A 27,603-nucleotide genomic window follows, 5' to 3' on the forward strand; every position below is an offset into this window, starting at 1 on the left:
CAATTTGCAGTTGCTCTTAATTTTTTTTATTCTTTGTGTTTTTAAATATTTATCTTTATATCCAGCAACTCTCCAGTTTGGAATTTTAGCAGCTATATGGTTGCTAGGGTCCAAATTAAGCTAGAGACCAGGCAGTGGTTTGATTGAGAAACTGGAATATGAATACGAGGGTGTCTGAATAGAAAAAAAAGTAATAAAAGAACAATAGTTTTTTGGCTTCTGGGGTCAGTGACCCCATTTTGAAATCTGGAAAGAGTTAAAAGAGGAAAGCAACTATTAAAAAATTTAAAAAAATGAAGACCAATTGAAAAGTGCTCGCCATTCAATAACATACTAAAAGTTAACTTAAAGGTGAACTACCCCTTTAAAGAGCTAATAAAACTCTAATAGATGTTTAAGAATGATAACTTTGCACTTTGAAGTTGGTGATAAAATCTACTATATATCTACAATGGTTATCGTAATGATAGGTCATGATTTAATTTATTTTGCTGGTGCAAAACCAAGAGTGTTCGTAAAGCTACTAAGATTAAAACTGATGCCTGTATTCCCCATTTTGGCCTTTTATAAAGTGTCCTTTTTGTCACCTAAAAGTATGTAATGAAACACAGATCTGTAATGTAAATATTCAGAGAGCTGTTTAAATATATTTTATTAATACACTTCTCTGGTGAATTAAAAATCCATTTCTGTGTAAGAACTGTCACTTTGTGGTTTCTGCAGGCCCATGAGGTATTGGCTTTGGAAATGCTGACTCTGCTGCTGGAAAGACCTACGGATGACAGCGTTGAAGTCTCTATTGGCTTTTTAAAGGAAAGTGGACTTAAGCTAACGCAAGTAACACCCCGTGGTATAAATGGTATGTGTTCTGTGTGTAGAGCCTTTGATGTTCAAAGGAACAGTGCTATCATTATTAATGTTAATGCTAGGAACAGGGTAACCTATAGCCTTAGACTAATGGCACACTTGAATCAACATTAGAATCTTCTACCTTGGTTCAGTGTTGTTCATTATGGAAGGAAAATGATGGGTGTTGCTAAATCATCCCTTAACTTTTCTTTTTACCTGCATAGACTCCATGCCAAGGGGACTTTTAAGATGAAAGCTTGCAACTAGTGCCCAAATTTGCCCCTTTCATTGACTGTAATGCAAAACACCTGTATTAGCCACTCCTGGCCTAGAAATGGGTATTGGAGCATCAATGGGAAAGAGCAGGGGCTGGATTTGATACTCCTTCCCCTGCATAAAAATAGCCTATGATCCCTCGTAGCTTTGTGCTGACTTCTACCTCATCTATTAATAACAGTAATATTTGATTACATATAAAAGATGCAAAATGTGCCCTTGGCTTGTTATAAGCACTAAGCACAGTAGTAATATTTTTGTGTGATAAATTATAAAAATACATATGTGTCTATTGTAAAAAGAATGTTTGCAAGTTTGTCTGAAGATATATACATTTTATGTTATTCCCTTCAGCCATATTTGAGCGTCTTCGTAACATCCTGCACGAGTCAGAAATCGATAAGCGCGTTCAGTATATGATTGAAGTCATGTTTGCTGTTCGAAAGGATGGTTTTAAAGATCATCCGGTAATCCCAGACGGCCTGGACCTAGTGGAGGAGGAAGACCAATTTACACACATGCTTCCCTTAGAGGACGATTACAACCCAGAGGATGTGCTCAGTAAGTGTTGATGTTCTATTTTAACTCTCCACTTTTCTTTCTGAGTTGTAACAAAACTAAACTGACTTAATTGCTAATGAAGGGCCTGCAAGGCATCTGTCAAAGGCATTAGGTCCTTTCTGTGATCATGTTTTGGCATCCCATAGTGCTGATTCTGCTATGGGCATGACTGTTTCAAGTGAGTCTATGTTGTACACTAAAGTAGAAACAACAAAAGCGTATGCTCTTTGATTCAGACTCCTTTGTTGCTAATATGTTTGTTTGAATCAGTATAAGGCTAAGTAATTGGCACAGTGAGTTAGAGAAATGTGTTTGAGATTTACTACCACTGGGGACTCAGTATGTTGGTCTGTTTTTTTAACCCTTCCCCCTCCATATCTCTCTTGAGAGGACTGGTAAGATGAAGGAGCTGAAATGTGAGCTTTGGTTTGAGCATCCTATTGGAAGGCATTTGTCTATGTTATACAAGCCTATATGTTTGCACTCTGTCTCCTGAGACAGTAGTGCAATACCTCAGTGGTCACAGTAATCAATATATACAGATATATAGAGATATAGATATCCTTGTCAATGTCTATGGCAGTTTGTGGATTAAAAAAATGTTCTTAGTTGTATTACTTAAACAGCAATTGCTTACTTGTTATTTATAGCTAGATAGATAGAGATATGTATAGATACTTTTATTGTATTCTGTATTCAGCAAAATAGAATGTTCTTGATGGAATTATTATTTTTACTGTAATTCTATGACGTGTTTATATCAACTTCTTATGTTTGATTCCCTTGCTGATATTTGGTAATACTGAATGTCATTTGAAAGTGTGTTTTCATTCAATTGATTTCTAAGTTAAATAAAGGAGTTGTTCATCTTTTAAACTTTTAGTATGTTATAGAATGCCCCATTCCTAGCAACTTTGCAATTAGTTTCCATTATTTTTAATATATTTGTTGTTAATCATTTGCCTTTCTGTTCTGACTGACTTTTTTCAGCTTATAAATGGGAATCACTGTCCCTGGCTGCTAAATAAAATATATTGCTCTGTGAGGCTACAATTTTAATTAAATTTTTATTACTAATCTTTTTATGCAGATCCTCTTCTATGCTTATTTCCCAAATCTTGTTCAAACAACTGCCTGGTTGCTAGGGTAAATTGCACCCTAGCAACCAGATAGCTGTTGAAATAGCAAACTAGGGAGCTGCTGCACAAAAAGCTTAATAACTGAAAAAAACAAAGAATAAAACATGACCAATTGCAAATTATCTTAGAGTATCAATGTCTACTTTATACTAAAAGCTAATTTATTTTATAGATTTTATTTTGCATTTTTAATCTTAACAACCCAGAGATAAAACAGTCCCTTTCATAGAAGGAAAGGGAGAGGAGAGAGGAAGGAATGAGCTTGGGAAGGGGGCAGATATCAAGGTCAGGAGCCTTAAGGTGCCCATACACCGGCCGATTCTTGCTGCCGATATCTGTCCCTTGGACCGATTCGGCAGCTAATTGGCCCGTGTATGGGCACTACCGACGGGCCTGCCCAACCGATATCTGGCCTGAAATCGGCCAGATATCGGTCGGGCAGGTTTAAAAAATCTACAGGTCCCTCTTTATAGAAATATACGTACAACATACATTGATGCATGTGAGGTAACAGGGTGCCAGCTCCACAAGTCACAAGTTTTGCCTTTACAGTTGCATAAAATATTTTTAATTCTGCCTTTTTTTTCTTGGCACAGCTACTGCCAATGTTTTAAACTGCTGTAGGCTGAGAAACTTGCAGAAATAATATTTATTGAGTCTGAATTGAGCGATTCAGATGGGTTCTTTCCTGCACTAAAATAATTTGTTCTAACATGGAAAAGAGCTTCGTAAATCTGAAAGCAGCATTTCTTTTTTTTTTTTTTTTTTTAACCAAGCAGTAGCCTTTGGTGAAATAATACGTGTTTGATAAATCGGCTCCTCCATATTGCTCCAGCAGTGCCACTTCCTACATACATAGAATTTGTTTTCTGGCTCTACACAGTCCTACTCCATGGCTTGTATTATTAATGGATTAATATCACTTTTTAAAATTTTCTATATTTTATCTACACAATGTTTTGCTGGAAAATTCTTGACAACTTACTGGAAAGAATCGTCACATTATTTCCCATGATAATGAGTGGCAATTTCCTTCCCCAGGTGTATTTTTCTTTGTCATGAAAAGACTTCCAACTTTGTTTTGGAATAATCGTGACATTCTTGTCTTATATAGCCAGGGGTTTCCCATTGCTTGTTTATGGTATGAATAGGTATGCACTGCTTCTTTCTCTTTTGTTCCACGGAATCTTCCAGAGAAAAGTTTATATAGTGAGATCACTAGATCTATAATCATAAATTATGTTAAATACATTTTAGCGTCTTGTTTGCCCAAGTTCTTATCATCATCATCATCATCATCATCAAAGGATGTGCTTATATAGACTAATACAATAATAAAGTTTGTCGTTTACGAGCTCACCTTTATGTTATGGCTAAAAGCTCTGTAGGATAACCCTGTAACTTAAAGGAGAAGTTTGGTCATTTTGGCATTTTACTGCCAATAGATTTACCACATTAGTGCCACCTAGAACAATATATTTATTCTGCAGAACAGATCATACCTTAGTAAAGAGCCCTAGAAGCTTTCTGGGATTGCAGCTGCCAATTTAGCTTGGTGTTCATAGCTTCCTGTTTGCAGTCTAGCTGTTATAGCTCAGATCACACATTCCTAAGGGAGGGGGAGATAGTTTTATGAATTCTTATGGGATGGGGGATCAGGAGAGTGGAGCAGACTCTCACCCCAGGAATGAAGGATTCTTCTGAGAGAGGAAGTCAGATGCCCTAACAACATGTTTACAAAAAAGGAGACAAGAAATCCTGTGTTTCTTTTGGTAGAGGACTCGGGGCAGCATTACTGCATGGCTGTATTTACATAGACCTTTCTGATAAAGCTTACTTAGTTTTTACCTTACCTTTTCCTTCAAAGGGCATGTCAATCCCAAAAATATGTTTTTGCCGAATAAAAAAAAACATAATTTGAATTATGGTCCCCAGCAAAATAAAATTCCCATTAGGCCATTGTTAGGTTCACCATATGTTGTTGTTATTGTTATTAACATTTGTCTGTACAATGCCTATTTCATTGAGCCCTGTCTACATGTCTGGTTCTTTGGTGAGCCCTAGATGCCCAGTCTGACAGTGACAGATATTACTTATTTTATGCAGATAAGTAGAGGTAAGAACAGGGGGCTTAATATTTCACTTGTGTGATGTCATGTACATAGGCTCTTGTTAATGTGTGTGAGGGAAGGCATTAGTGTCAGCCACCAAATATGGCACTGTCACATTTGTAAATGAAAGGAAATTAAAACCATTAGCACAAATAATTATTAACCATATATAGTGTTTATTTCTCTCAAATTGCAGTGATTCTTATTTGTTGGTTACATAGTTACATAGGGTTGAAAAAAGACCATTGTCCATCAAGTTCAACCCATCCGAGTAAACCCAGCACACAACCTATACTAACCAATCTATACACTCACATACATAAACTATATATACAACCAGTAATACTAACTGTAGATATTAGTATCACAATAGCCTTGGATATTCTGCTTGTTCAAAAACTCATCCAGGCCCCTCTTAAAGGCATTAACAGAGTCTGCCATTACCACATCACTAGGAAGGGCATTCCACAGCCTCACTGCCCTCACCGTGAAAAACCATCTACGCTGCTTCAAATGGAAGCTCCGTTCCTCTAATCTAAAGGGGGGGCCTCTGGTGCGTTGATTGTTTTTATGGGAAAAAAGAACATCCCCCATCTGCCTATAATCCCCTCTAATGTACTTGTACAGAGTAATCATGTCCCCTCGCAAGCGCCTCTTTTCCAGAGAAAACAACCCCAACCTCGACAGTCTAACCTCATAGCTTAAATCTCCCATCCCCTTTACCAGTTTAGTTGCAGTCTCTGCACTCTCTCCAGCTCATTAATATCCTTCTTAAGGACTGGATCCCAAAACTGCACTGCACACTCAAGGTGAGGCCTTACCAGGGACCTATAAAGAGGCAAAAATATGTTTTCATCCCTTGAGTCAATGCCCTTTTTTATACAAGACAGCACTTTATTTGCTTTAGTAGCCACAGAATGACACTGCCTGGAATTAGACAACTTGTGATCTACAAAAACCCCTAGATCCTTCTCCATTAAGGATACCCCCAACACACTACCATTCAGTAGATAGTTCGCGTTTATATTATTTCTACCAAAATGCATAACTTTGCACTTGTCAACATTGAACCTCATTTCCCAGTTTGCTGCCCAGTTTTCCAATTTTGTCAAATCGCTCTGCAAAGCAGCAGCATCCTGCATGGAACTTATAGTTTTGCACAATTTAGTGTCATCAGCAAAAATAGAAACAGTACTGTCTATGCCCCCCTCCAGGTCATTAATAAACAAGTTAAAAAGCAAAGGACCAAGGACTGATCCCTGCGGTACTCCACTAACCACACTGGTCCAATTAGAAAATGTTCCATTTACCACCACTCTTTGTAATCTATCCTTCAGCCAGTTCTCTATCCAATTACAAATATTATGTTCTAGCCCAATATTCCTCAATTTGATCATTAACCTTCTGTGAGGTACTGTATCAAACGCTTTAGCAAAATCTAAGTACCGTATATACTCGAGTATAAGCCGAGTTTTCCAGCACTCAAAATGTGCTAAAAAAGGAATCCTCGGCTTATACTCGAGTCCTACTTGTGTCCTACCGGCGCATCTGTGTCCAACCGGCATCCCTGTCCCACCGGCGTATCCCATGGTCTGACGCGCGCACCGCCCCGCCCCCCCGTGTGCCGTCATAGCGCGCCGCCCCTCGCCTGACTTTCCCGGAGCTTTCACTTTGGATCCTTGGCTGGACTGTGAGACGCGGTAGAGAGCCGCTTGTTCTGTTTAGTTTCCTGCGGAAATCCAACAGGTCAGTGCCCCGCTGCTCGGTGTATAGGGCCAGGTACCGTGCTCGCTGCTCGATGTATAGGGCAGGTACGGCGCCCGCTTGTGGCCATTGCATTGGGTCAGCGTTCGCTTGTTAGGCGCGATATAAGGACTATTACTGGGGCCAGCGTGTGGGCAATGTCAGGGGCACAGCGTGTTCCCTTTGGCCGAAATGTGCCCATGGTGTGCACAGCTGGTAACTTTGAGAGGGTGCAGAGGGTACTGCTTGGTGGGTTGTTTGGGTTGAGAATGGTACTGCTAGTAAGGGAGTGGGAGTAATGGCTAGCAGTAGCCATTCTCAACCCAAACAACCCAGCAAGCAGTACCCTCTGCACCCTCTCAAAGTTACCAGCTGTACACACCATGGGCACGAGTTTGCATGTCTGGTCGTCCTAAAGAGTGGCTACTGCTGAGCACTTTATTGGGGCAGTGTGTGTCCTGCTGGTCAGAATAAATGGGGTAACTTAGAAACTTTAACTATTGGACAATGTATTCAGGTGACTGTATGTAATGTTTGGTGCAATATGGGCTTAGAGAGAGCACTGTGTGGGGCAGAATGGGTACTGCCCTATAGGGCAAAAGTAATATTCATGGTTACTATATGGTCAGAATAGATACTGCTGTGTATATTGTGGGGGGGGGAAGAAAAATTCAATGAGGTGGGGCCCATGCTGCAACTTATACCTAACCACGACCCCTATCTGGATGCTGACATGGAAATTTTATTAAATAATTTGATTATTGAAACTTAGTAGCGGCTGCATTTCCCACCCTAGGCTTATACTCGAGTCAATACGTTTTTCCAGTTTCCTTAGGTAAAATTAGGTACCTCGGCTTATACTCGGATCGGCTTATATTCGAGTATATACGGTAGATGACATCAACTGCCATTCCAGCATCAAGGTTCCTGCTCACCTCCTCATAAAAGGCGACTAAATTAGTCTGGCAAGATCTGTTACGCATTAAACCATGCTGGCACAAACTAATAGTATTGTGAACTGCAATGTATTCAACTATCCTATCCCTTATTACCCCTTCCAGAAGCTTTCCTACTACTGATGTCAGACTAACAGGCCTATAGTTTTCAGGCTGAGAACGACATCGCTTTTTAAATAACGGCACCACATTAGCAATTCGCCAGTCTCTCGGCACCATGCCAAACCTCAACGAATCCTGAAAAATTATGTGAAGAGGCTTGGCAATCACAGCGCTCAGCTCATTTAATACCCTGGGATGGATCCCATCCGGTCCTGGACCTTTGTTTACCTTTACATGTTCAAGTCTCTTTTGAATTTCCTCCTGAGTAACCCACGCGTCAGTAGCTAAATTACTAGAACTGGGTATATTAAAAGGAAAGCCTTCATTATCTGGCTCCTCAGATGTATAGACAGATGAAAAATAAGAGTTCAAAATTTCTGCTTTTTCCCCGTTCTCATCAACCAACGTACCCCCCGTGATAATAAAGTTCCCACCCCTTCTTGCTTCATTTTTTTTACTGTTCACATAATTAAAAAATAATTTTGGATTTTTTTTACTCCTAGCTGCAATATCCCTTTCCATCTCTATTTTAGATTGTCTGATAGCTTTTTTGCATGCTTTATTTGCTTCCTTGTACCTGATGAAAGTTTCCGCTGTCCCAGCTAACTTGAATGCTTTAAAAGCACGTTTTTTATTACCAACCTCGACCCTAACTCTTTTATTCAGCCATAAAGGTTTCGCTTTGCGATGCCTCTCCTTACTTACAAGGGGAATATACTGTTGTGTATACCTGCAAAGCAATGTTTTAAAGATGTTCCATTTTCCTTCTGTGTCTAACCCCATGAAAAGCCTTTCCCAGTTGACACATTGCAGAGATGCTCTTATACTGGCAAAGTCTGCACGTCTAAAATTGAGCGTTTACCCAGTAAATAATATATTTTAGTGCACTTTCTCCTGTAACTATTGCCTTCCGTAATATTACTTGTTCCTTGTATTGGTGCTTTATGGATGCAATGTTTAATGGAGCCTTTGCTTATACAGGCTCGTCTATGTTCTGGGAACTAATTATCCACAATGCTCCAAAATACATTTGCCATTTAGCTGCAAGCGTGGTCTCCTCTTCCTTCTTTGCGGGCTTGCGCATGCGCAGTAGAGTGAAAATCCAAACTTAAACAAAAAAAAGTCGGCTTTTCACTCTACAGCGCATGTGCCGGGATTTTGACGACAGAAGGAAGAGGAGACGCTCGCTGCAGCTACCCGGGCTGGTGCGGTTTTCTCGTAACAAGGGCACCAGCCCGGGGTAAAAGGTAAGCGATTAAAATCACTTGGGGGTGCCTAACATTTTGGCACCCCCAAGTGACTTAGCCTTCCCTTCTCCATTAATTTGAAAAGGACTTTTATTACGCAGCTTTTTATGTCTGGGTGACAGATTCCCTTTAAGGCATGGTTCTCCAAATTACAAAAGGACTCCTGAGCCCACATTTTATTCATTCCGGATAATAGATATTGTACCAGTTGTTTATTTTGGTATGATATGATTTTTCCTAAAACTTTTATTTTTTATATGTACATATGTGCCTTAGAACTGTTATGTACCATTTAAGCCATTTTAATATTCATCATATACTTCTGTTACAGATGTTTTCAAGATGGATCCAGATTTTCTCGAAAATGAAGAGAAATACAAGACCATTAAAAAAGGTGAGTGTTATTATTAATGTGCTATTAACTAGTAGTCAAAGGCTATTGTAACATATGGGACTTTACGATACTAAAACACAAATGTACTCTACACTCTGTTAGTCTTATTACCCGCTGTTTTGCCTACGCACATAATTTTTTCCTCTTTAACATACTTATGTAATGTAATTTAGTTGAGATCAACGCCCTCGTTGTAATACATGTGTCCGTAAAAGGCCAAAGCATTAAATCTCTACCAATAATGTGTTGATACTTGTTTACTGAAATGGATCTGTTTTAGCTTACTGAAATGAATGATTTTTTTTAAAGATTAAAATAGATCTATATAAACTTTCTTTTTTAGTTTTCAAGAATCCATTTTTTGCTGAAGTAATGTAAGAACTTTATCAATCACAAACTGAAATGAGCCTTCTTAACCCTAGAAATACATTGTGCATTTGTGTTTTAATTTAAATGCAACAAATTGCCCATCTTCACTGATTTTTAGCCACCATATTGTGGTTTTGTGGCATTATATTGCTCAGTTAAATCTGAGGAACAGATGTGTAGGCTTAGATGCGAATCCTCTTCAAATGTTCTATTTTTGTCATTCATACATATATTCCATGTCTCAGAAATTCTTGATGAAGGAGACAGTGATTCTGAAGGCGAGGATGCTAATGAGGGCAGTGAAGATGACAGTGAAGAGGAGGAGGAGGATGGCGGAGAAGCTGGAGAAGAAGGTTAGTTCTCTGTACTTGTAAATGGCAACTGCAGGAGATCATGTATGTGCTCATCACAGCTAAGAATCATTTCGGGCCAAAAGCACTTCATGGACTGGTCACTGAATCTGGAAGTATGAATACAGGTGTCTTTTATTCCCCTGAGCTACTTTTATATTGTATTTGATTACAGAAGTGATAACATTTTTGGAATTCAAGCCTCCATCTTTTATGTGCAACATTTCATTAGTACCTCCTGTAAAATAGGTCTTGCATATATAAAAACCTCTTATTTGACTTGCTGTTTGATTTTTAGTTTCAAGACTGCACATAAGCATTTAAACCAGTATCATTTTGATTAGTCTTCTTGAGGAGACCCCTGTCTACTGCCTAGTGCCCCTGGAAGCTGCACAGATTTTTTTACTTTTTGGCTAAACTTTTGAAATTGCCTCATTCATTATAAAAAAAAAATGTATTTAATAAAAAAATACATTTTCTCTTTTAAGATGTTGCTGAATGTTGTGGCCTTTAATTTTCTTTCCTTTTTTAAATCCCCACCATCAAATAAAAAAAAGGTTTATTTCAGTCTGGACCTGGGACCTATATACTTTTAGACTGTGCATTGTTACATCAGGTTAAAAAAGACCATCAAGTTCAACCCTTCCAAGTGAACCCAGCACACACAAACCTTTACTGACCTATCTATAACTCGCATACATAAACTAAATATACCAACATCAATACTAACTGTAGATTTTAGTATCACAATAGCCTTGAATACTATGCTTGTTCATAGAGTCATCCTCTCTTATAGGCATTAACAGAATCTGCCATCACAACATCACTAGGAAGGGCATTACCCAACCTCACTGCCCTCACCATGAGGGGGGGGCCTCTGGTGCGCTGATCGTTTTTATGGGAAAAAACAACATCCCCTACCTGCCTATAATCCCCTCTAATGTACTTGTACAGAATGTTCCATTTACCACCACTCTCTGTAATCTATCCTTCAGCCAGTTCTCTATCCAAGTACAAATATTATGTTCTAGGCCAATATTCCTCAATTTTATCATTAACCTTAAATCTTAAAATTTAGATAAGACACTGTAAAACAATCGACAGGGAAACAATAGTTGACTGTTAATAAACTTGTGGCCATTCATGTAAGCCTCAGTAACTCACAAGCTAATACTGGATCTAAATTAAATAAATTTTTGACAAATGAGAGAGTGGAAAGTATTTTTAAATGATTGTAGATCATATTCTTGTGAGCACCATTTACTGTCCCACAGCTGCTGCCTTAACTAGTGAATAATAGTATGCAGAAGTAAGGGCTATGGTATGTTGAAATCTGTGTTTGACCATCCCTTGAGTACAGTTTTCCATGCCAATCTTTAAAATTAAATTGAGACGCTGAAAATGATTGTTGCAGGGAATGGATTGTACTGAGGGTGAGAAATAACGTTTTATATAATTATTAAATGCACTGACTGCTTTATAGTCAGCAATTCTGTTAGTGCCTCAGATCTGGGTTATCTTTAGTGCTTGCAATGTATTATAAAAGTGGCTGTAGTTAGACTTGCAGATTTGTTTTTCCTTTGCTGATTCCCTTATTGCATTTATGCATTCCGGAATGATAGTCTGAACAACTCTGCAATTGATTATGCAGCGTGCATAGTCCCGATTTTATACCAATATTTAAGCAAGTGATTACTATACAGTTTGCACAATGAACATTTCATTCATTTCTAGGAGAGAAAATGACAATTCATGACAAAACTGAAATTAACTTGGTTGCTTTCCGGCGGACGATATATTTGGCAATCCAGTCAAGGTAAGTTTATCTTTCTCTAAATGCAAATATTTAATTGCATTTCTTATAGTAGTGTCCTTGGCTTTTAGTCTTTAAAGTGTATGCATTTGCCATGGCATAAATGCCTATACTGGGGAAAAATACCTTGTTAGGGTTAAAAACTAAAAACTGTGCAGGATAAACTCATAAAAAATTCTGTTTTTTGGTGCTGTTTTATTTGGCAGAAACGGCTATAAACTACAGAAATAACATTCCTTTGCCCGTTTTCTGCTAAACTCGTGACCTTTGATACAGTTTTAAGCCATCTCAACCTAATGAAAGGCAAAGTGACCATGAAGCTAGATCTGTCTCTTTATTGTAAGGGAGAAGCAAGTATTGCAGCTAGGGGGGCCAGAGGTTACGCAGTGCAGCCTCTTTTGGAATTCATTATCGTAAAAGATTTGATGGCATGAAACAGATAAGACTCTTTTGGCTTGTAGGGCCCTGCCTGGTTCATTAAAAAGTTGTTCGTTTGCAAGTCTAAGGTGCAGATTTTTGAAAATGTACAAAAAAAAAAAAGTTTAAAGCTTAAAGGACAAGGAAAGTCAAAATCTATTAAGCACACTATTCAATAGTACTACTATTGCTATGTAAAAACGCTATATTTCTGGCTTGCCTAATGAAAGATTTATACACTTACTACATACTCGTTTCAGTGAACGGCGCCGCCATCTTTAATAAGGGATGCCCATTTCCTTTCCCTCACCGTCTCTACTGTGCATGCGTCCCCAACATCCTCCAGCATTCTCCCTGCAGTTCCCCCCCTCCCAGCACCCGCCTGCTGTGTCTCCCCGCTTCCCCCCCCCACACCCCCTTGCTGCGTCCTTCTGCGTCTACCCCACAACCCCCCAGCACCCGCCTACTGCGTCCTTCTGTGACCGGCTGCGTCCTCTCATTATGGCCCCGGCTCGCCGATGCATCCACTTTTTATACAGCGCGTCACCATAGCAACCAGACACTTGCTATTGGTGCCCGCTCGTAGTGGTAGTGAAGAGAGGGTCTGTGGGAAGGGGAGCACTCCTGTTTGTGAGCGCTCACATAAGAGGAACATGCGCGTGCGCCTACAGTGCTGGTTTTAGTGTCTGTGCAGGAGCGATGCATTATGGGAATCCTCTTTACCCAGCTCAGCGGTTTTTCTTCCTGTTTGGCTTCTGATCATCTTTACTAGCCTTTCCTTCTCCTTTAATACAACTCATCCAAGTTCTATTCATTCCTATGGGATTTTTAGAAGTGTATTTATCAATAAGTGAAAGTTTAAACTCACCAGGCTTTTATGTTTTAGGGGCAGATTGATCAAAATGTGAGTTTGCAGCCTAATACATAAAAACTCACCCACTTTCTGTTCATTCCTATAGGATTTTTAGAAGCGTTTTTATAAAAAAACAGGTTAAGGGCTGTGGCACAAGGGGAAATTAGTCACCGCGACAAATCTCCCCAATATGACGTCCCACCGGCGAGAATGTAAATCGCCGGTAGGATGGCATACGTGGTGCTGTGATCACGGAAGTTGCCTCCCGAGGCAATTTCGTTAAATCGCTGGCGCCGCATATGCCATCCCACCGGCGATCTACATTCTCGCTGGTGGGATGTCATATTGGGGAGATTTGTCGCGGTGACTAATCTCAGCGTGTGCCACATCCCTAAGGGCTCTGGCACATGGGGAGATTAGTCGCCCGCGACAAATCTCCCCGAGTTGCTATCAGTTGCCACCCCACCGGCGAAAATGTAAGTCGCCGGTGGGATGGCACACGCGGCGGCACAATTTCGGCAAATCGCCGAAAATGCCTCGCGAGGCAACTTCGGCGATTTGCCGAAATCGCCTGCTCATTGTGTGCCATCCCACCAGCAACTTACATTTTCTAATCTCCCCGTGTGCCAGAGTCCTAAAAGCGTGTCCCATGTGTTAGAAGCCAGCCTGCTTATCAGTAGCTAGGCAATCATGGTTTGCAATTCTTACAAGAAACAAAGGTGGATTCGAATGAATAATTAGCTCAGTATTACTCTGCAGACTGTACATGTTTCTATATTGCCATGCAGTGTACATACTACTTGTTTATCAGATTAGCAACTTGCTTATTTTATAGCTGCTTCATTCTGGAGTACATGTAAAATGCACATCATGCATGGCCAAATAGCAGTTCTGCTGTTCCCCGTCCATTTGCCAGTAATTATAAAGCCTTTATTTGAGACACAGGGCAAGAGCAATGTTTGAAGCTTCCATGAGCTCTTCAAGCTTGAGTATTTTGAGTATTAGAGAAGGTTCCTGCAGGATGTGCACAATTTGCGAATTGCCGTAATCCTATCTATGATCTATTTATGCTACAAACTCTATTAGCCATTGTTTATTTTTATTGCAGCTTTTTAAATGTAGTATTTAAATATATGCCCTTTATAATGAGCCGTATAGTCACAAAGAATAGCCATTGTGCGTTTTTCTGATGTTGGATTCGGAATTACTACTCGTCTCTGCTGCTTTCAGCTTTAAAATGCCATCTATTCTAAAAAGCAAACAAGAACCATTGTTCTGCCTTATTTAGTTCTTGATAATGACATAGCCATTTTGCCTAACTGTGATTATTTGCATTGCTCTGTTTATTTGTGAGCCAAGCAGAAAAAAAATAAATAAAAATGAAATGTAAAACAATATAATGTCCAACTTTTAAATGTGTACAATCGGCAGAATGCCTGGATCAGGATAATGCTAGCGTAATGGGTTTCGCTAACCGTAAAATGTACTTATACGTACAGTTGCTTAATGGAGCCTACCCATTCCTATAACTCTACTTGTGCCGCTGCAATAAACATATCCAATTTCATCTTTAAATCCCCTAATGATTTAACTTCTTTAGCTTTTCCCAGAAGGCACTTTTCCAGATTTTCTAAAAATCCATTCGGTAGTAATACTTAATGGTCTAGTTTTACTTATCACCCATCAGCACGCCCTAAAGGTCAATTATATTTCTGTACAGATTTCAGAAACAGCATTATTTCATTAGAGGCTGGCGATTAGTTCTTAGAAGTAAATCAGCCTTACATTGGCGTCAGACGCCTATATACTTGGTGTTTCGTCACTTAATCAAATGTGCACAGTTTCATTCTCCGTGCTGCTACTGTTACTGTAGAAGGGCTCATACACAAGCCTCCTGAGCTCTTCCATTTTTTTTCCAAGGGCAGAAACCATCAGATTCCCTTGGCTGCCCAAACTGAGCAAAATATTGACAGCTAGTGGATCTTCCTCCATCATTAGTGGCTTACTGACTGAATGTGACTAAGATTCTCTGGAATCATCCTCTTGTCAACAGCATCTACAACTACCACTTGTGCAAAATAACAACTGGCCTCTATGTGCAGAGTCCTGCATTGTAACCGTGGAATGCCCACATAGCGGCCGGGTTTCAGACAGAGTCCCTGTTTCCCTGACCATGTGGGTCTGTGGGTACCCAGCTCAAGTGCAGAAGCATTCCCACTCTCCTATGACTGGGGGTAATGCAATTTTTTAATCTTACCTGGTTGATTTGCCTCTGCAATAACAGCACTTCTGGCCCAGAGCGACATCACTTTGGTTTTGCGGGTCATAGGGTCGAAAGGTAATTTAACCCACCGCAGCTAGAGTCAGGTTGTGAGTCTGGGAAGGGGGCATAGCAGGGTTGCGGGTTGTATTGCAGGTCCAGATCGGGTATTGATCTGCCCAACCAGACACGTGCAGGTCAACACCTACATGCAATGAGAAGCAGTATCTGTCTTTCTTTACCATTCCTTTCAGTGGTTGCCCTACTACAAGGGTAGGGGTCTTTTAGTCAAGGCTCCATTTCCCACAATTCAGTACAGACTTCAATTCTTTTATCTACCAGGTCTACATCCCAATTTTCTATTAAAAAAACCTGAATGGAATTCCAGTGATGCAGTAATCGCACCCTGGCATCATAACCCCACCCAATGTGCCTGATCCGTATGTCATCATGCCCACCCCTCGCTTTACTGGTCCACCCTTGATACCATCAGCCCCACCCTCTTGTTCGGCTTTAGCCACTGGCAAAGGTGGCAACCCTATATAAATATCAGAGGTTAGTCATGCCAGAGATATAAAAAGTGTGTGTATTCACATGCATTTAAAATTTAAGAGCAGTTATATTTCTAATATTTAGGCATCCCTTCTTCCTTATGTAGTAGATACCGTGCTGCTCATGCAATGTGTTGAGATAGTTGTAAAAATAGACTGTTCTCTATGGAGCCTCTTTACTGACATTTGAGGATTTTTTTTATTGATATTGTCATTTTGTGCAAATATAGAAATGTCTAGACGGCAGAAAACATTTACATTCGAACAAAAGATATGAACCTGGAAAGAATGTGAATACTGTAAAAGTTCAAGACCATCAAATTTTAAATTGCATTATTATTTAGTTGGTGGAATGCTATTTAAATATGGCACTACTGACATTTGATGAGTATTCTGCATACAGTATTGCTAGGAACTTGTTACATAAGTTTGGGTTCAGTTATTTGTCCTATTCATATTCCCTTTTTCCCACAGTAGAAAATAATGATTTGATCCATGTGCATAGGTTACCTTTTGTGTTCAGATTTGGTTTGGGCAGTTCCTAATTTCAAACCCTCATTACCATTGTCTGGTACCTTGGCAGGGCTTTGATAGAGTATCCTGCAATTTCATTGGATCACATATATATCATTTGCCAACTCCACTTCATAGCACATAGGGCAGGCAATATATGATTGACTGCTCAGATTTTTAATTACAATTACTTTCCATTCAGCACTTTGCTAGATATCACCTAGATGGCAAATGCATAAGATTTTGGTGTGATACAAAGCTTCCCTTAATAATAGCGTTCACAAAATGGCACCTTCCTACTTGCTGTGACTGTCAATTCCAAGACTGAAGGGAAAAAACATTAAATAGTTTATACGGTGTAAGTAAAATTTATTTTTCATGTAATCAAATAAAACTGTGAAAGACAAACTCGGTTGCATTGAATTTGTATTCTACTTATCATTTTCAATGGGTCTACAAGCTCTCAAAAAAAGTTCCCATTGACTTCTACATGAACTAGCATGCTTTTAGATGCCATCATTTTATATGAGGGATTTCGAGTCAGTACATAAATCCTTCGACCCCCGACTCCTCAGTTTATGGTTTCCATAACTCCACATTTTTTTTATATACAGGTATGGGACCCTTTATCCAGAATGCTCTGGACCTGGGGGTTTCCGGATAAGGGATCTGTCCGTAATTTGGATCTCCACACCTTAAGTCTACTAAAAGATTATTTAAACATTAAATAAACCCAATAGGCTTGTTTTGCTTCCAATAAGGATTAATTATATCTTAGTTGGGATCAAGTACAAGGTATTGTTTTATTATTACAGAGAAAAAAGGAATCATTTTTAAAAATTCGAATTCAAATTGCTTATAATGGAGTCTATGGGAGATGGCCTTTCCGTAATTCGGAACTTTCTGGATAACAGGTTTCCGGATAAGGGATCCCATCCCTGTAATAATGTATTTTCCATCCAGACCTTTCAATGCCAACATGAATGAGGGGGCTGTTCAAGCTTGGGTCTATATCTATTACTAAACCGACTCCTTAGTAATGTCAACAACTTCCCATGTACTAATGGAAGTAAGGACCTAGAGTTGGATCATTTACATGACGAGAATCCGGGAAAGGCCCTGGGCAAGGCACATGGGCTTTGTCATTGTTCAATGCAAGGGTCCTGGCAAGCAGCAATCAGAGAGTAAAGTCTCCTAGGCCAGGGCTGTAAAGAATAAGGGCAGAGAGCAATAGCACCAAGAACCACCCAGAAAATATAAATACCACACACAGACAGGCTGGTAAGAGTTGTTAAGATGGGTTCTCGTAGTAAAACAACTGAATTATATGTAGCTTGTTTTGATGAGCAGGGCTGTAGGGCTTGTGCAGCTTTCTAAAGCAAAATCGCATTTACATTATTATCGTATACATTATATTTAAATGTATTTGGGGCTGTTCATTTTTTTTGTTTGTTTGTTCTTGATGTTGCTGGCCCTTGAAGCAAAATTACATTTATGTACATATGAATGTGCTGTATAAATCACCACCTCCTGTTTTTCTCCCATTGCTTTGCAGTTTAGACTTTGAAGAATGCGCGCACAAATTGATAAAGATGGATTTTCCCGAGAGCCAGACAGTAAGTTATTTATTTACATACTTTTATCGCCTTTGTTGTGCATGTTTATGCATCGCTTCGTGGTAATTTATTGGCAACTGTCATTTTTATTCTGTGCTTTAATGTGATGGGGCTTCTGGTCACATAAATGAAATTCTACCTTTCTAAGCAAAGGCTGGCTTTCATAGCACCTAAACAGCTTGTTGGCATGCAGGTTAAGTACAATTTTATGGCTACCATTAATATTTTGGGGCAGAGATTCTATATATTAAACCGAGGGAATCCACGTCATTGACACTTTCCTGAATGTTAGGAAAATGTGCAATGAATTCGTGCATTTATTAAATCATGTAAGGCTTTGTGCAGAAAGAGGAAAAAAATAGAGATAGGCACTTGCAATGAACCACATAACCACATTTGTTCCTCTCAAACAAATGTCTAGTAAATAGTAGCCGCTGATTGGTTGCAATGGGTTACTAGACCTTGTGCAGACTTTGTGCAATTTATTAGATTATTCTTCTGTTCCTAAACTAAACTGTATTAAGCATTTAAGCTGGGCATACATTGTATGATTCTCTTGTTTAGTGACCTCTGAATCTTTACCCATTTTGGCCATTAAGAGAATCATAACGGGTGCCTAGAGTAATCCCCATCGGAGTGTTGATGCTATCTTTCTAAGAGGGAATTCTTGCGACAAATCTCCCTGTTCGCGGGCTACTAATCTCCCCCGGATTGCCATCACACCGGCGAAAATGTAAGTCGCTGGTGGGATGGCACACGCTGCACAGGCGATTTCGCAGCGTGTGCCATCCCACCGGGGACTTACATTTTTGCCGGTGGGATGGTAGTTCGGGGAGATTAGTCGCCTGTGACAGGGGAGATTTGTCGCGGGCGACTAATCTCCCCGTGTGCCAGAGCCCTGTCCAATAGGAATTTCACCAGATATCGTTTGGGAGGCATACACAGGGCAGCAAGCTTCTAATTTGGTTGGTAGAAGCCAGATTGGAAGTTTTTATCGATCTGGTACATCTCTGTGTAATTGTTTTACCTCAGTCTGTTGATTCTGTTGACTGTTTTGTAGATATCATCCACCAGTGTGTGTTTGTGCTTATTTTTTTCTAATTACGTTTATAACACACTGCCTTATTATGATTAGATTATCTTGCACAAATAACAGATTATAGACAAATTGCTTGCCTTTAATCTGGTGGGATTACTAATGTCTTTAGTAAACTTGCTTTTAATGAATGTTTTATAACCGTTATCCCTATCCAATTTCATGTATTTCGATTTTGCTCCTTTAATTTAATGCAAGCCGCATAGGGTTTCCATCCCATCCATGGTTTCAGTTACTTTTTAGTTACTTTCCTGGTAACCCATTGTATGCTGTTTGCCTTTGTTATACATCATTTAGATCTGTTCGATCTGATAAAGTGTCTAGGATTGTGTCCGTGGTTTATATTTTCTGTGGCATATGGTTCACTCTTAAATGTTCTTTTTAGTAAGAATTTATTAAAGGAGAGTTATTTCCTTCAAAAAAACACATTCTTGTCATGATCGTGATTGTAATGGAAGCTTACATTTTGAGAAATATATAGTTGTGTTTGAGCTTGCATTAAAGCACAATAAAGTGTTTATGTCTCCTTTTATCCCAGAAAGCAGCAATTCCATCACACTTTATGGCTGAGTGATTGAGATTAGAAAGCTTACAGCTAAAGTCAAACCAGGAGATTTGTGAGCATTTTAAATGACCTTTTTCCTTAAAAATAGCAATACCATAATAGTTGTCTGTTTTTGTCTGGAATTGCTGCAGTTATGCCAAAACTGCATGGTTGTTGGTTGTAAACATCCATGGTTGTATAGTTAGACTTTTACAGCTGTGCAATTTTAGGTGGGTGAATTTTTTCAACAAATAATGCTGGAAATATCAAGGAGGGGTTTCATTCTCTGGTATATCTTATGTGCTTGGGTGAGAAAAGGCTTTCAAGCAGAGCACTAGGGTTAGGGGTAACATTGATTTTCATGGTAAAGAAGTGGTGCTGCACCTATCAAGCGGTCCTATTATTTTGGTGCCATTGCTACATGATGATTGATACAGGTATGGCCACCTGTAACCCTCTTTTGTTGCGGAAATCAGATCAGCACTTATACTCCCATATCTTAGGAGTCGCATTTGATTTCACATTTGCTGGTGCCAGCCAAGACACATTAAAGGTATTTATATGTCAAATTTTTACATTGCGGAGAATCAGAGCCCCCCACCCCCCCTTAATTAGTGCCATTGTAGGACTTTCACTTTTGTTTTTGAACCCCTTCACTTACATTGGCAACGTGACTGGGATCATTTTCCTGCTGAAACATCAACTTTTTATAATGTTACAGGTTCTTTACTATATGTATATTTCACAATCTATTTTTTCTTGAGCAATTATGCCTCAATACCCATCAGTCTTTTTTTAGTATAAAAAAAAAAAATTAGCGATTCAGCTTCTGTTTTCATCTAAATTCTGAGCTGAACCTAAGCCCTAATTCAATATAAATCTAAAAATTCATCCTTGAACTAAACTAATCTTCACTTGCCCAGACCTTTAAATGATAACTAAAGCTTAACTAAAGAAATAGGCAAAACATGTTGCACATTATGTCTGGGTTTCTGTAGCCCAAGGCACCCACAGCCCTTTAGCAGGAAAGATATCAGTAGCCCCCCATCTTCTTTTCTGCTAATTCACTGCACATACTTTGTCACTTACTGAGCTTAGGGACCCACTCACAATATACTGTGTGTGTGTGTGTGTATATATATATTTGAACAGCTGCTCAGAGCACACTGAGAATGTGCACTGCCCTAGACAGAATCCAAGATGAGGAGCTCCTGTGACAAAATTAAAGACCTATATAATTATTACTACAGAAATGCTGAAACTTTTGGCTAGGGCATTTAGTTTAGTATATAAAATATGGCATTTCTAGCAATATTCATTTTTAGGGTTTAGTTCATGTGAGTTTGTGTTCTACCAAACTGGATCCAAATCCTACAAAAAGTGCTGGGATTTGTTCCATTCCTAATAAATACAGGCAAATTCATTTTTTCTACCTGTTTTGCATCTTTAGGAATAAAAGAACCCCTCCCCTTTAAAGGGGTATTCAGCTATGAATATTATAAGCAGTCTCCTGTCTGGGAGATGTTGGCCTTGGGTTTGTTTTGACTTGTGAACTCTGTACCTGACTCCCACACTGGTATTTATTAACATTAGTAACAAATATCACCAGTGATGTTGCCTATAGCAACCAATCAAATCTTTGCTTTAGTTTTCTAGGTGGTCAGTGACTGTTCAAATCTAATTGGTTGCTATGGCCAACATCACCAGTGATGTTTGTCTCCAATTTTAATAAATACCCCCTGTGTGTTTGGTCTCTATGGGGGTGTTTCTGTGTGTATAACACTTTCTCTAAATGTGCTGTAATTTTTAGGAGCTAAATCATTGCCTCTTGTTGTAAAATTGTCAATTACTCAAGCAGCATGCACAAGACATTAAAGGCCCAGTGCTGTAGAGGCATACGTATATTGCTGATATTAAACTGTAAGACCGCAGCCTACTCATAGTGAAAAGTATAATTTGGCTGCGGATGCAAAAATGTGCAGTTTTGAGCCAAGGAAAAACTACCTGGATAGCGATACTGCAAAGTGCTATTGGAGGCAGCCCGAGGGGCCTTGGGTTTGACGGCTCTGTACCACAGGGTGTAGTAACCATACAGTGCTGACTTTACCGCTCATATGAATGCCGTACCATTGTTTAGCTCCAGTCCCAATGCACAAAAGAAAAGCATGTAAAATCATCTCTCCCCGTCCCACCTGTCTAATAATAGCTGCCATGTTTCTCATTTACCTGACCTTAGTCACAGTCATGTTGAGGGTTGTAGCAGCAGCATCTGGAGAGCTTGCTGTTCCCTCACTATTAGTCCCATATGCCTGGCCTAGCAATGTTTAACATTCCGCTGTCGTTTTCTGGTGTCTCCTGCTGCTTTTTTGCCACTCAAGCTGCTGTTCCTGAATGATTTTAGGGCTAATATTATGTTGGTTAAGGGTTATTTTCTGAAATGTTTTAATGTGTTAGCATTAGGGTTTATTTTGGAGGTTTCTTCAAAGGTTTTATTGCTCGCACAGTTAAATAAACGATTATGGTATAGTAGGCATATGGGTATAGGATCTGTTATCTGGAAAATCGTTTTGCTTTCCAGAAAGCTCCCATCTCCCATAGATTCCATTTCAGTCAAATAGTTTACATTTTTAAAAATGATTTCCATTTTTCTCTGTAATAATAAAACAGTACCTTGTACTTGACTAACTAAGATATAATTAATCCTTATTAGAGGCAAAACAGTCCTAGTGGGATTACTTGTGTACCTTAGTGACTTAAGGTAGGCCAATCCAAATTACCGAAAGACCCCAGGTCCTGAGCATAGTGGATAACGGGTCCCATACTTGTATAATATGGGTTGCAACTATTGCACTTTAGGAGCAAAATAAAATAGTTTTTATGGAGAATTCTCCAACTCTTGCACGTTTTTTGTATTTTTGTATTTCATGGATAGTCATGGAAATTCATGGAAGTTTACAATACCCTGTAAATTCTCCCCTTTCCTCACTTTCTCCTCTGCTAATAATTCTTTATACTCGCAGGCCACCTCTGCCCCACCCATTTACCAGTCACATTGACCCTTTCTTCACCCAATTCACCCATTTCCCTGCCTATTACATCTTAGCCCCACCCCCAAATGATGTCACTGCCCTAAGGTTGGTATTATAAAAGAAGAAGAGTGGAAACCCTAGATCTAACACTATGTGCTTCTTCTAGAACTCCCCTGACTTAAAATCAACATGTTAAATAAAATAAGCCTAAGCACATGTGATGAAACATGCACTTTATTTCTATAGGAGGCCTTAACAATAAATGTGGTCTCCTACTCAGTACTGGCTTAGGCTTGAGGAGAAAGTTACCCATACGTTACCTACCATATGACTTCCTTTTATGATACAAACCCCTATCCAAAAATGGCCTACCAACCTGAGGGGGTTTAGGTTCATGTTGGTGGATTCATAACCAGTCAAACTGGGTCCAATTTGGATCTTTCTGTGTTTAGAATGACTATTAAAACTCCCCTATGCACGACAATAGGAGGTTATGGTGGCCCTACATGATTTTTCATAGCAACTTTTCCTGACAAGCCACATTTACAAAATGAATGGAATTGCTCTGTTACTAAGAAGTAGACTGGGGAAGACTGACCACAAAGGATTTCTAATATTCCCAATGCAGTCTGACTGGAGCAATACTTGTACTATAGCTTTAATTTAGTCCCGTGATATTTTGTCTGTCCTACTGTGGAATTCCCAGTTTGTTCAATAAAACCTGGCAACAGAACCATGTAGATCTACTGCTGCTTTGTTTAAGGCAGTTGAAAGCTTTTACTGCATACCTAGTTTAATAAAAGATGTGGCTTGATCAAAGGAGGACCTTTTTGTGTGCATTAATAAGAGGGTGACATAAAACTTCAGTCGTTAAGGCCTTCAGATAAATTTGGAAGTGGCAGTTCTATGGGCATCTGTTTAATGAAATGCTTCCAATTTGTTTTCTGTAAGGCACAGATGGCTTCTTAATTGTAATGTTTTTCGTCTGTGATCACGAGTCAAGGGGCTTATTTCATCCATTTTTATTTGAAGAGGTAATGCATCCATTTGATTATTGATTTTGCCAGGTGCTGTATTATACTTTGAAATACAGGTATGGGACCTGTTATCCAGAATGCTTGGGATCTAACTTTTAGAATGTTATAAATTGGACATTTCTAAGCAACTTTTAAATTGGTCTTCATTATCTATTTTTATAATCTTTGAATTATTTGCATTCTTCTAAAGATGGCCATACACGCACCGATAATATCGTACGAAAGCTCGTTTCGTACGATATTCGGTGCGTGTATGGTATGTCGGCGAGTCGACCGATATCGCAGGAAGCTGCTGATATCGGCCGACTCGCCGATCGGACCAGTTTGAAAGCGCCTGATCAAAATCTCCCTTCAGCGCTGAATCGGCAGAAGGAGGTAGAAATCCTATTGTTTCTACCTCCTTACCTGCCGATTCAGCCTTGAATGGTGTGTGGTGGATCTGACGATGGTCGCACGAAACATCGTCAGATCGCCACGTGTATGGCCAGCTTAAGTCTTTGCAACTTTCAAATGGGGGTCAAAAAAAAAAACTACTGCTCTTTGAGGCTACAATTTTATTGAAGCAGCCAGAAAACTTCTGAAACTTCAAATTGGAAAACTGCCAAAACAGAAAAAAAAACAACGAAAGACCAGGGTGATGCTCGTGCTTTGGATTTTACTATTTGTCCGTATTGAGCAGGGGCTCAAGGATGTTCAAAGCATGTAGATGACATTAAAGCAAAAGACAAGCATCATAGCAAGTATCTACCTCCTGTTTTGGTGTTGGTGAACCCTTTTCCCACAGCAGCTTAAGACAAAGGAATCTGTAGAAGGGCTCTTTTCACCAAAAATGGGGTGGTATAAATCCAGGCCGAGATTCCACCACCTGTGGCATTAGCTTAAAGGGGGGGGGGGTTTATTAACGCATGTAAAGGTGACCATACACTGGCCAATAAAAGCTGCCGAAAGTCTGAAATTGGCCCGTCTGAGGCCAGATGACGATCAGGAAGGTTAAAGAAGTAAACCTATAGTTACTCTATACAGCCCCCAGAGTAATATACCTTTTACATTGCATGCAGTTTTATTTTGTTCAACTACAGTTTTTTTGCTCTTTTCTCTGACTATGATGACCTCAAAGAGCTGCCTGCTGCACCTGCCTGAATGATTTTATTTGGAGTAGAGGCATCAAGCATGCCCAGTAGGCCCCCTACAATAGGTTATCGCAGTCGGAGATGGAAAGAGTGCTCAGAAAGCAAAAGTGGGTGGAGCTTCACACTAGGCAAGGAAGGCGGTAAAAGAGCCGCCGTTTAGCTGCTTGTAAAAGAGAAATAAAATAAATATACATGCAGGGAGAAAGGTATGTTATTCTGGGGGCTGTTTATCGTAATTTTAGTGGATTGTAAAATAAAAGGCTTACTTACCCAATGCGTATCATTGTGTTGATGTGATCCTCATCTTGACAGCCTGTGTGATTCCAAAATTTAGCCCTTGGACCAAACGATCGGATCCATCCGATATCGCTCACATCAAGGGGGCGGGGCATATCAGTGAAAGATCTGCTTGTTCAGCGGCCACCCCAAACAAGCCGATATTCACCTGTATGGCCACCTTTCTATACAATTTCTTTCTCTTGATGCTACACAGTACAACTCCATCAAAGATACAAGACCTAAAAAAAAATAATGGAAAACATTTTTCAATTATAAAACTGCTTTATTTTTCAAATCCTTTCAGATTCGCCCCCAGGGTGGGGCTGTTTATACTGCTGGCTAAAGGCATCGGTCAAAAAAAAATTAAACAGATCCTTAAAACTTTTCACAGTTGTTTGTAAAATGTGGCATGTTTAATTAAAATGTTGAAATATTTAATTACTGCAAACCACAAGGGGATAACATTGCTATTTGCACATTTAGCTTTAAAATGAATTTGTTTTGCTAGTGCGGCAGACTTCATTACCATCAAAGCATGTTTTATTGTGCTGTACAAGACTCAATTCATTGGCTTTTCGTAATCATATCCTGTAGGCTGTCTTTGCGCTGAGAAATAAAGCAGAAACTCTCAATAGTGATTGCTTCCAATATAAATGCTGCTAAAGCATATTGTTTTTTTAAGCAATTAAAGCAAGTTGGTGTTATGTGCCTGATGTATATTGTAATGTCACAAATGTCATTTCCACACATGATTTGCTGTACAGCTATGGGATCTCTTATCCGAACCCCGTTATCCAGAGAGCTCCAAATTACAGGAAGGCTGTCTCCCATAGACATTTCAATCAGATTCAGTTTTTATTGTAATTCACTTTTGCTCTGTAATAAAAAAACAGTACCTTCTACTTGATGGTAACTAAGCTGCATAAATACCTTATACATACTTCACAGCAACTGGGGGGGAGTTCGGTGGGGATCAGGTCTGGATCATGGTCATTGGTTTATTGAATGCACTTATTGCCTATTTACATCTTTGTTGATTTATTCAGCAGTGTATAGTATTCATACAACTGCTGAAAAATTCCTTTACAGAAGTTCTAAGCACTGAGACATCAGAGACTGGTTAAATATATAATTAATTTATATCAAATATAACCAGACCATATCATGAGAATGGGTCCAATTGGGTGCCACCAAATAACTACAGTCCCAAAAGAACCCTTGCAGCAGTACTTATTGTTTCACTTGAACTTCCACTTTAAACTGGGGCAATCTTGACCTTCCCTTTGAGAGCAGTTCATTGATCTGATCATTATCAACAATTAACTGCTCCCAGGGGAGGTGGTACTAAAACATTGATGTTACAAATAGTAACAACTTCTCCACAGCTTAAAGACAGCATGCAGGAACTGCATAACCCACAATGCATTGAACTGTGATGTCACTTTCCTTATTGACATCACATGTGCAGGGGATTGTTGGATTGGGAAGATGCAGGCTGAGGACAGTCGACTACTGTTACATTTTTTTTGAGTCTCAAAGCAGTCAGCCAGATCAGCAGGGGAATGGGGGGCGGGGCTTAGGGAACTGTTCCAAACCATATTGTTACATTAATAGTCATAAAAAGCTGCATGTTTCTTAAATGATGTATATTGCAAAGTTGCTTGTAATTTAAATGTACCTTTCAAAAAGCTTAAATTGTGTTTAAGTTGTGTTTGGATGGAGTTCCACTTTAAGCCAGAAAGGAGTCACATGGTGACTGATATATTGGTTCTCTTGAAGTTAGCAGAGGGCTTCAAATGCTGCTCAATGCTAAAAGTTTAATTAGTGATATTTGCCCCCAGGTAACAATAGAACTTTAGGGTAGCAGCACTTTAGTGATTCCAGTTGTTTTGTCGCCAGAATATTCCAAATGACTCCCTATCGAGGAGACTGGCACTCAAAAATTATGACTTCTGAGATTTGGAGTAACAATCGTCGTACTTGTGATTGCAGCCCATTGCCATGCAAACCAATCGGGAGCAGTTCTGTGTTTGTCTCCTGGCTGATTAATAGCTCTGTGGGAGACATTTGCAATAGCTCCCCATTGGTTTGCACGGGATTATGTCCGACTCCCAATGTGTTTTGTAGGATTTGGTCCTTATAAACACATGAGATTAAATCTGTGGGCAACTCAACTCTGCAATCGTTTTAGTTTTTTCTTGTTTTAATGTGCAAGTTATGGTTCAGATTTGGCCAGATTTCATTAGAAATTTGTCCTAAAACCAAAAATGGATCGTTCCTAATATAAAGCCTTCTGCCGATGGAGTTCCGTTACTGAGGAGCTCAGTCAGAACAGGGTGTGCTAAAGCAGATTATTAATAGCAAAAGC

At 39.4% G+C, this 27,603-nt stretch overlaps 1 protein-coding gene across 2 annotated transcripts in view; it reads left to right on the top strand.

The window, feature by feature from the left end:
- cwc22 (CWC22 homolog, spliceosome-associated protein) overlaps positions 1-27,603 on the top strand; it is a 53,068-nt gene that overhangs the window by 13,015 nt on the left and 12,450 nt on the right. For both annotated transcript variants that reach the window (XM_002932034.5, XM_004917743.4), the window contains exons 9-14: positions 724-859; positions 1,480-1,686; positions 9,316-9,378; positions 9,993-10,100; positions 11,832-11,913; positions 18,060-18,120. In XM_002932034.5, coding sequence (XP_002932080.3) covers positions 724-859; positions 1,480-1,686; positions 9,316-9,378; positions 9,993-10,100; positions 11,832-11,913; positions 18,060-18,120 — 657 coding nt within the window. The remainder of the gene's footprint in view (positions 1-723; positions 860-1,479; positions 1,687-9,315; positions 9,379-9,992; positions 10,101-11,831; positions 11,914-18,059; positions 18,121-27,603) is intronic.

The sequence above is a fragment of the Xenopus tropicalis genome, chromosome 9 (genome assembly GCF_000004195.4).
Source record: "Xenopus tropicalis strain Nigerian chromosome 9, UCB_Xtro_10.0, whole genome shotgun sequence".
In the NCBI taxonomy this organism is placed as follows: Eukaryota; Metazoa; Chordata; class Amphibia; order Anura; family Pipidae; genus Xenopus; species Xenopus tropicalis.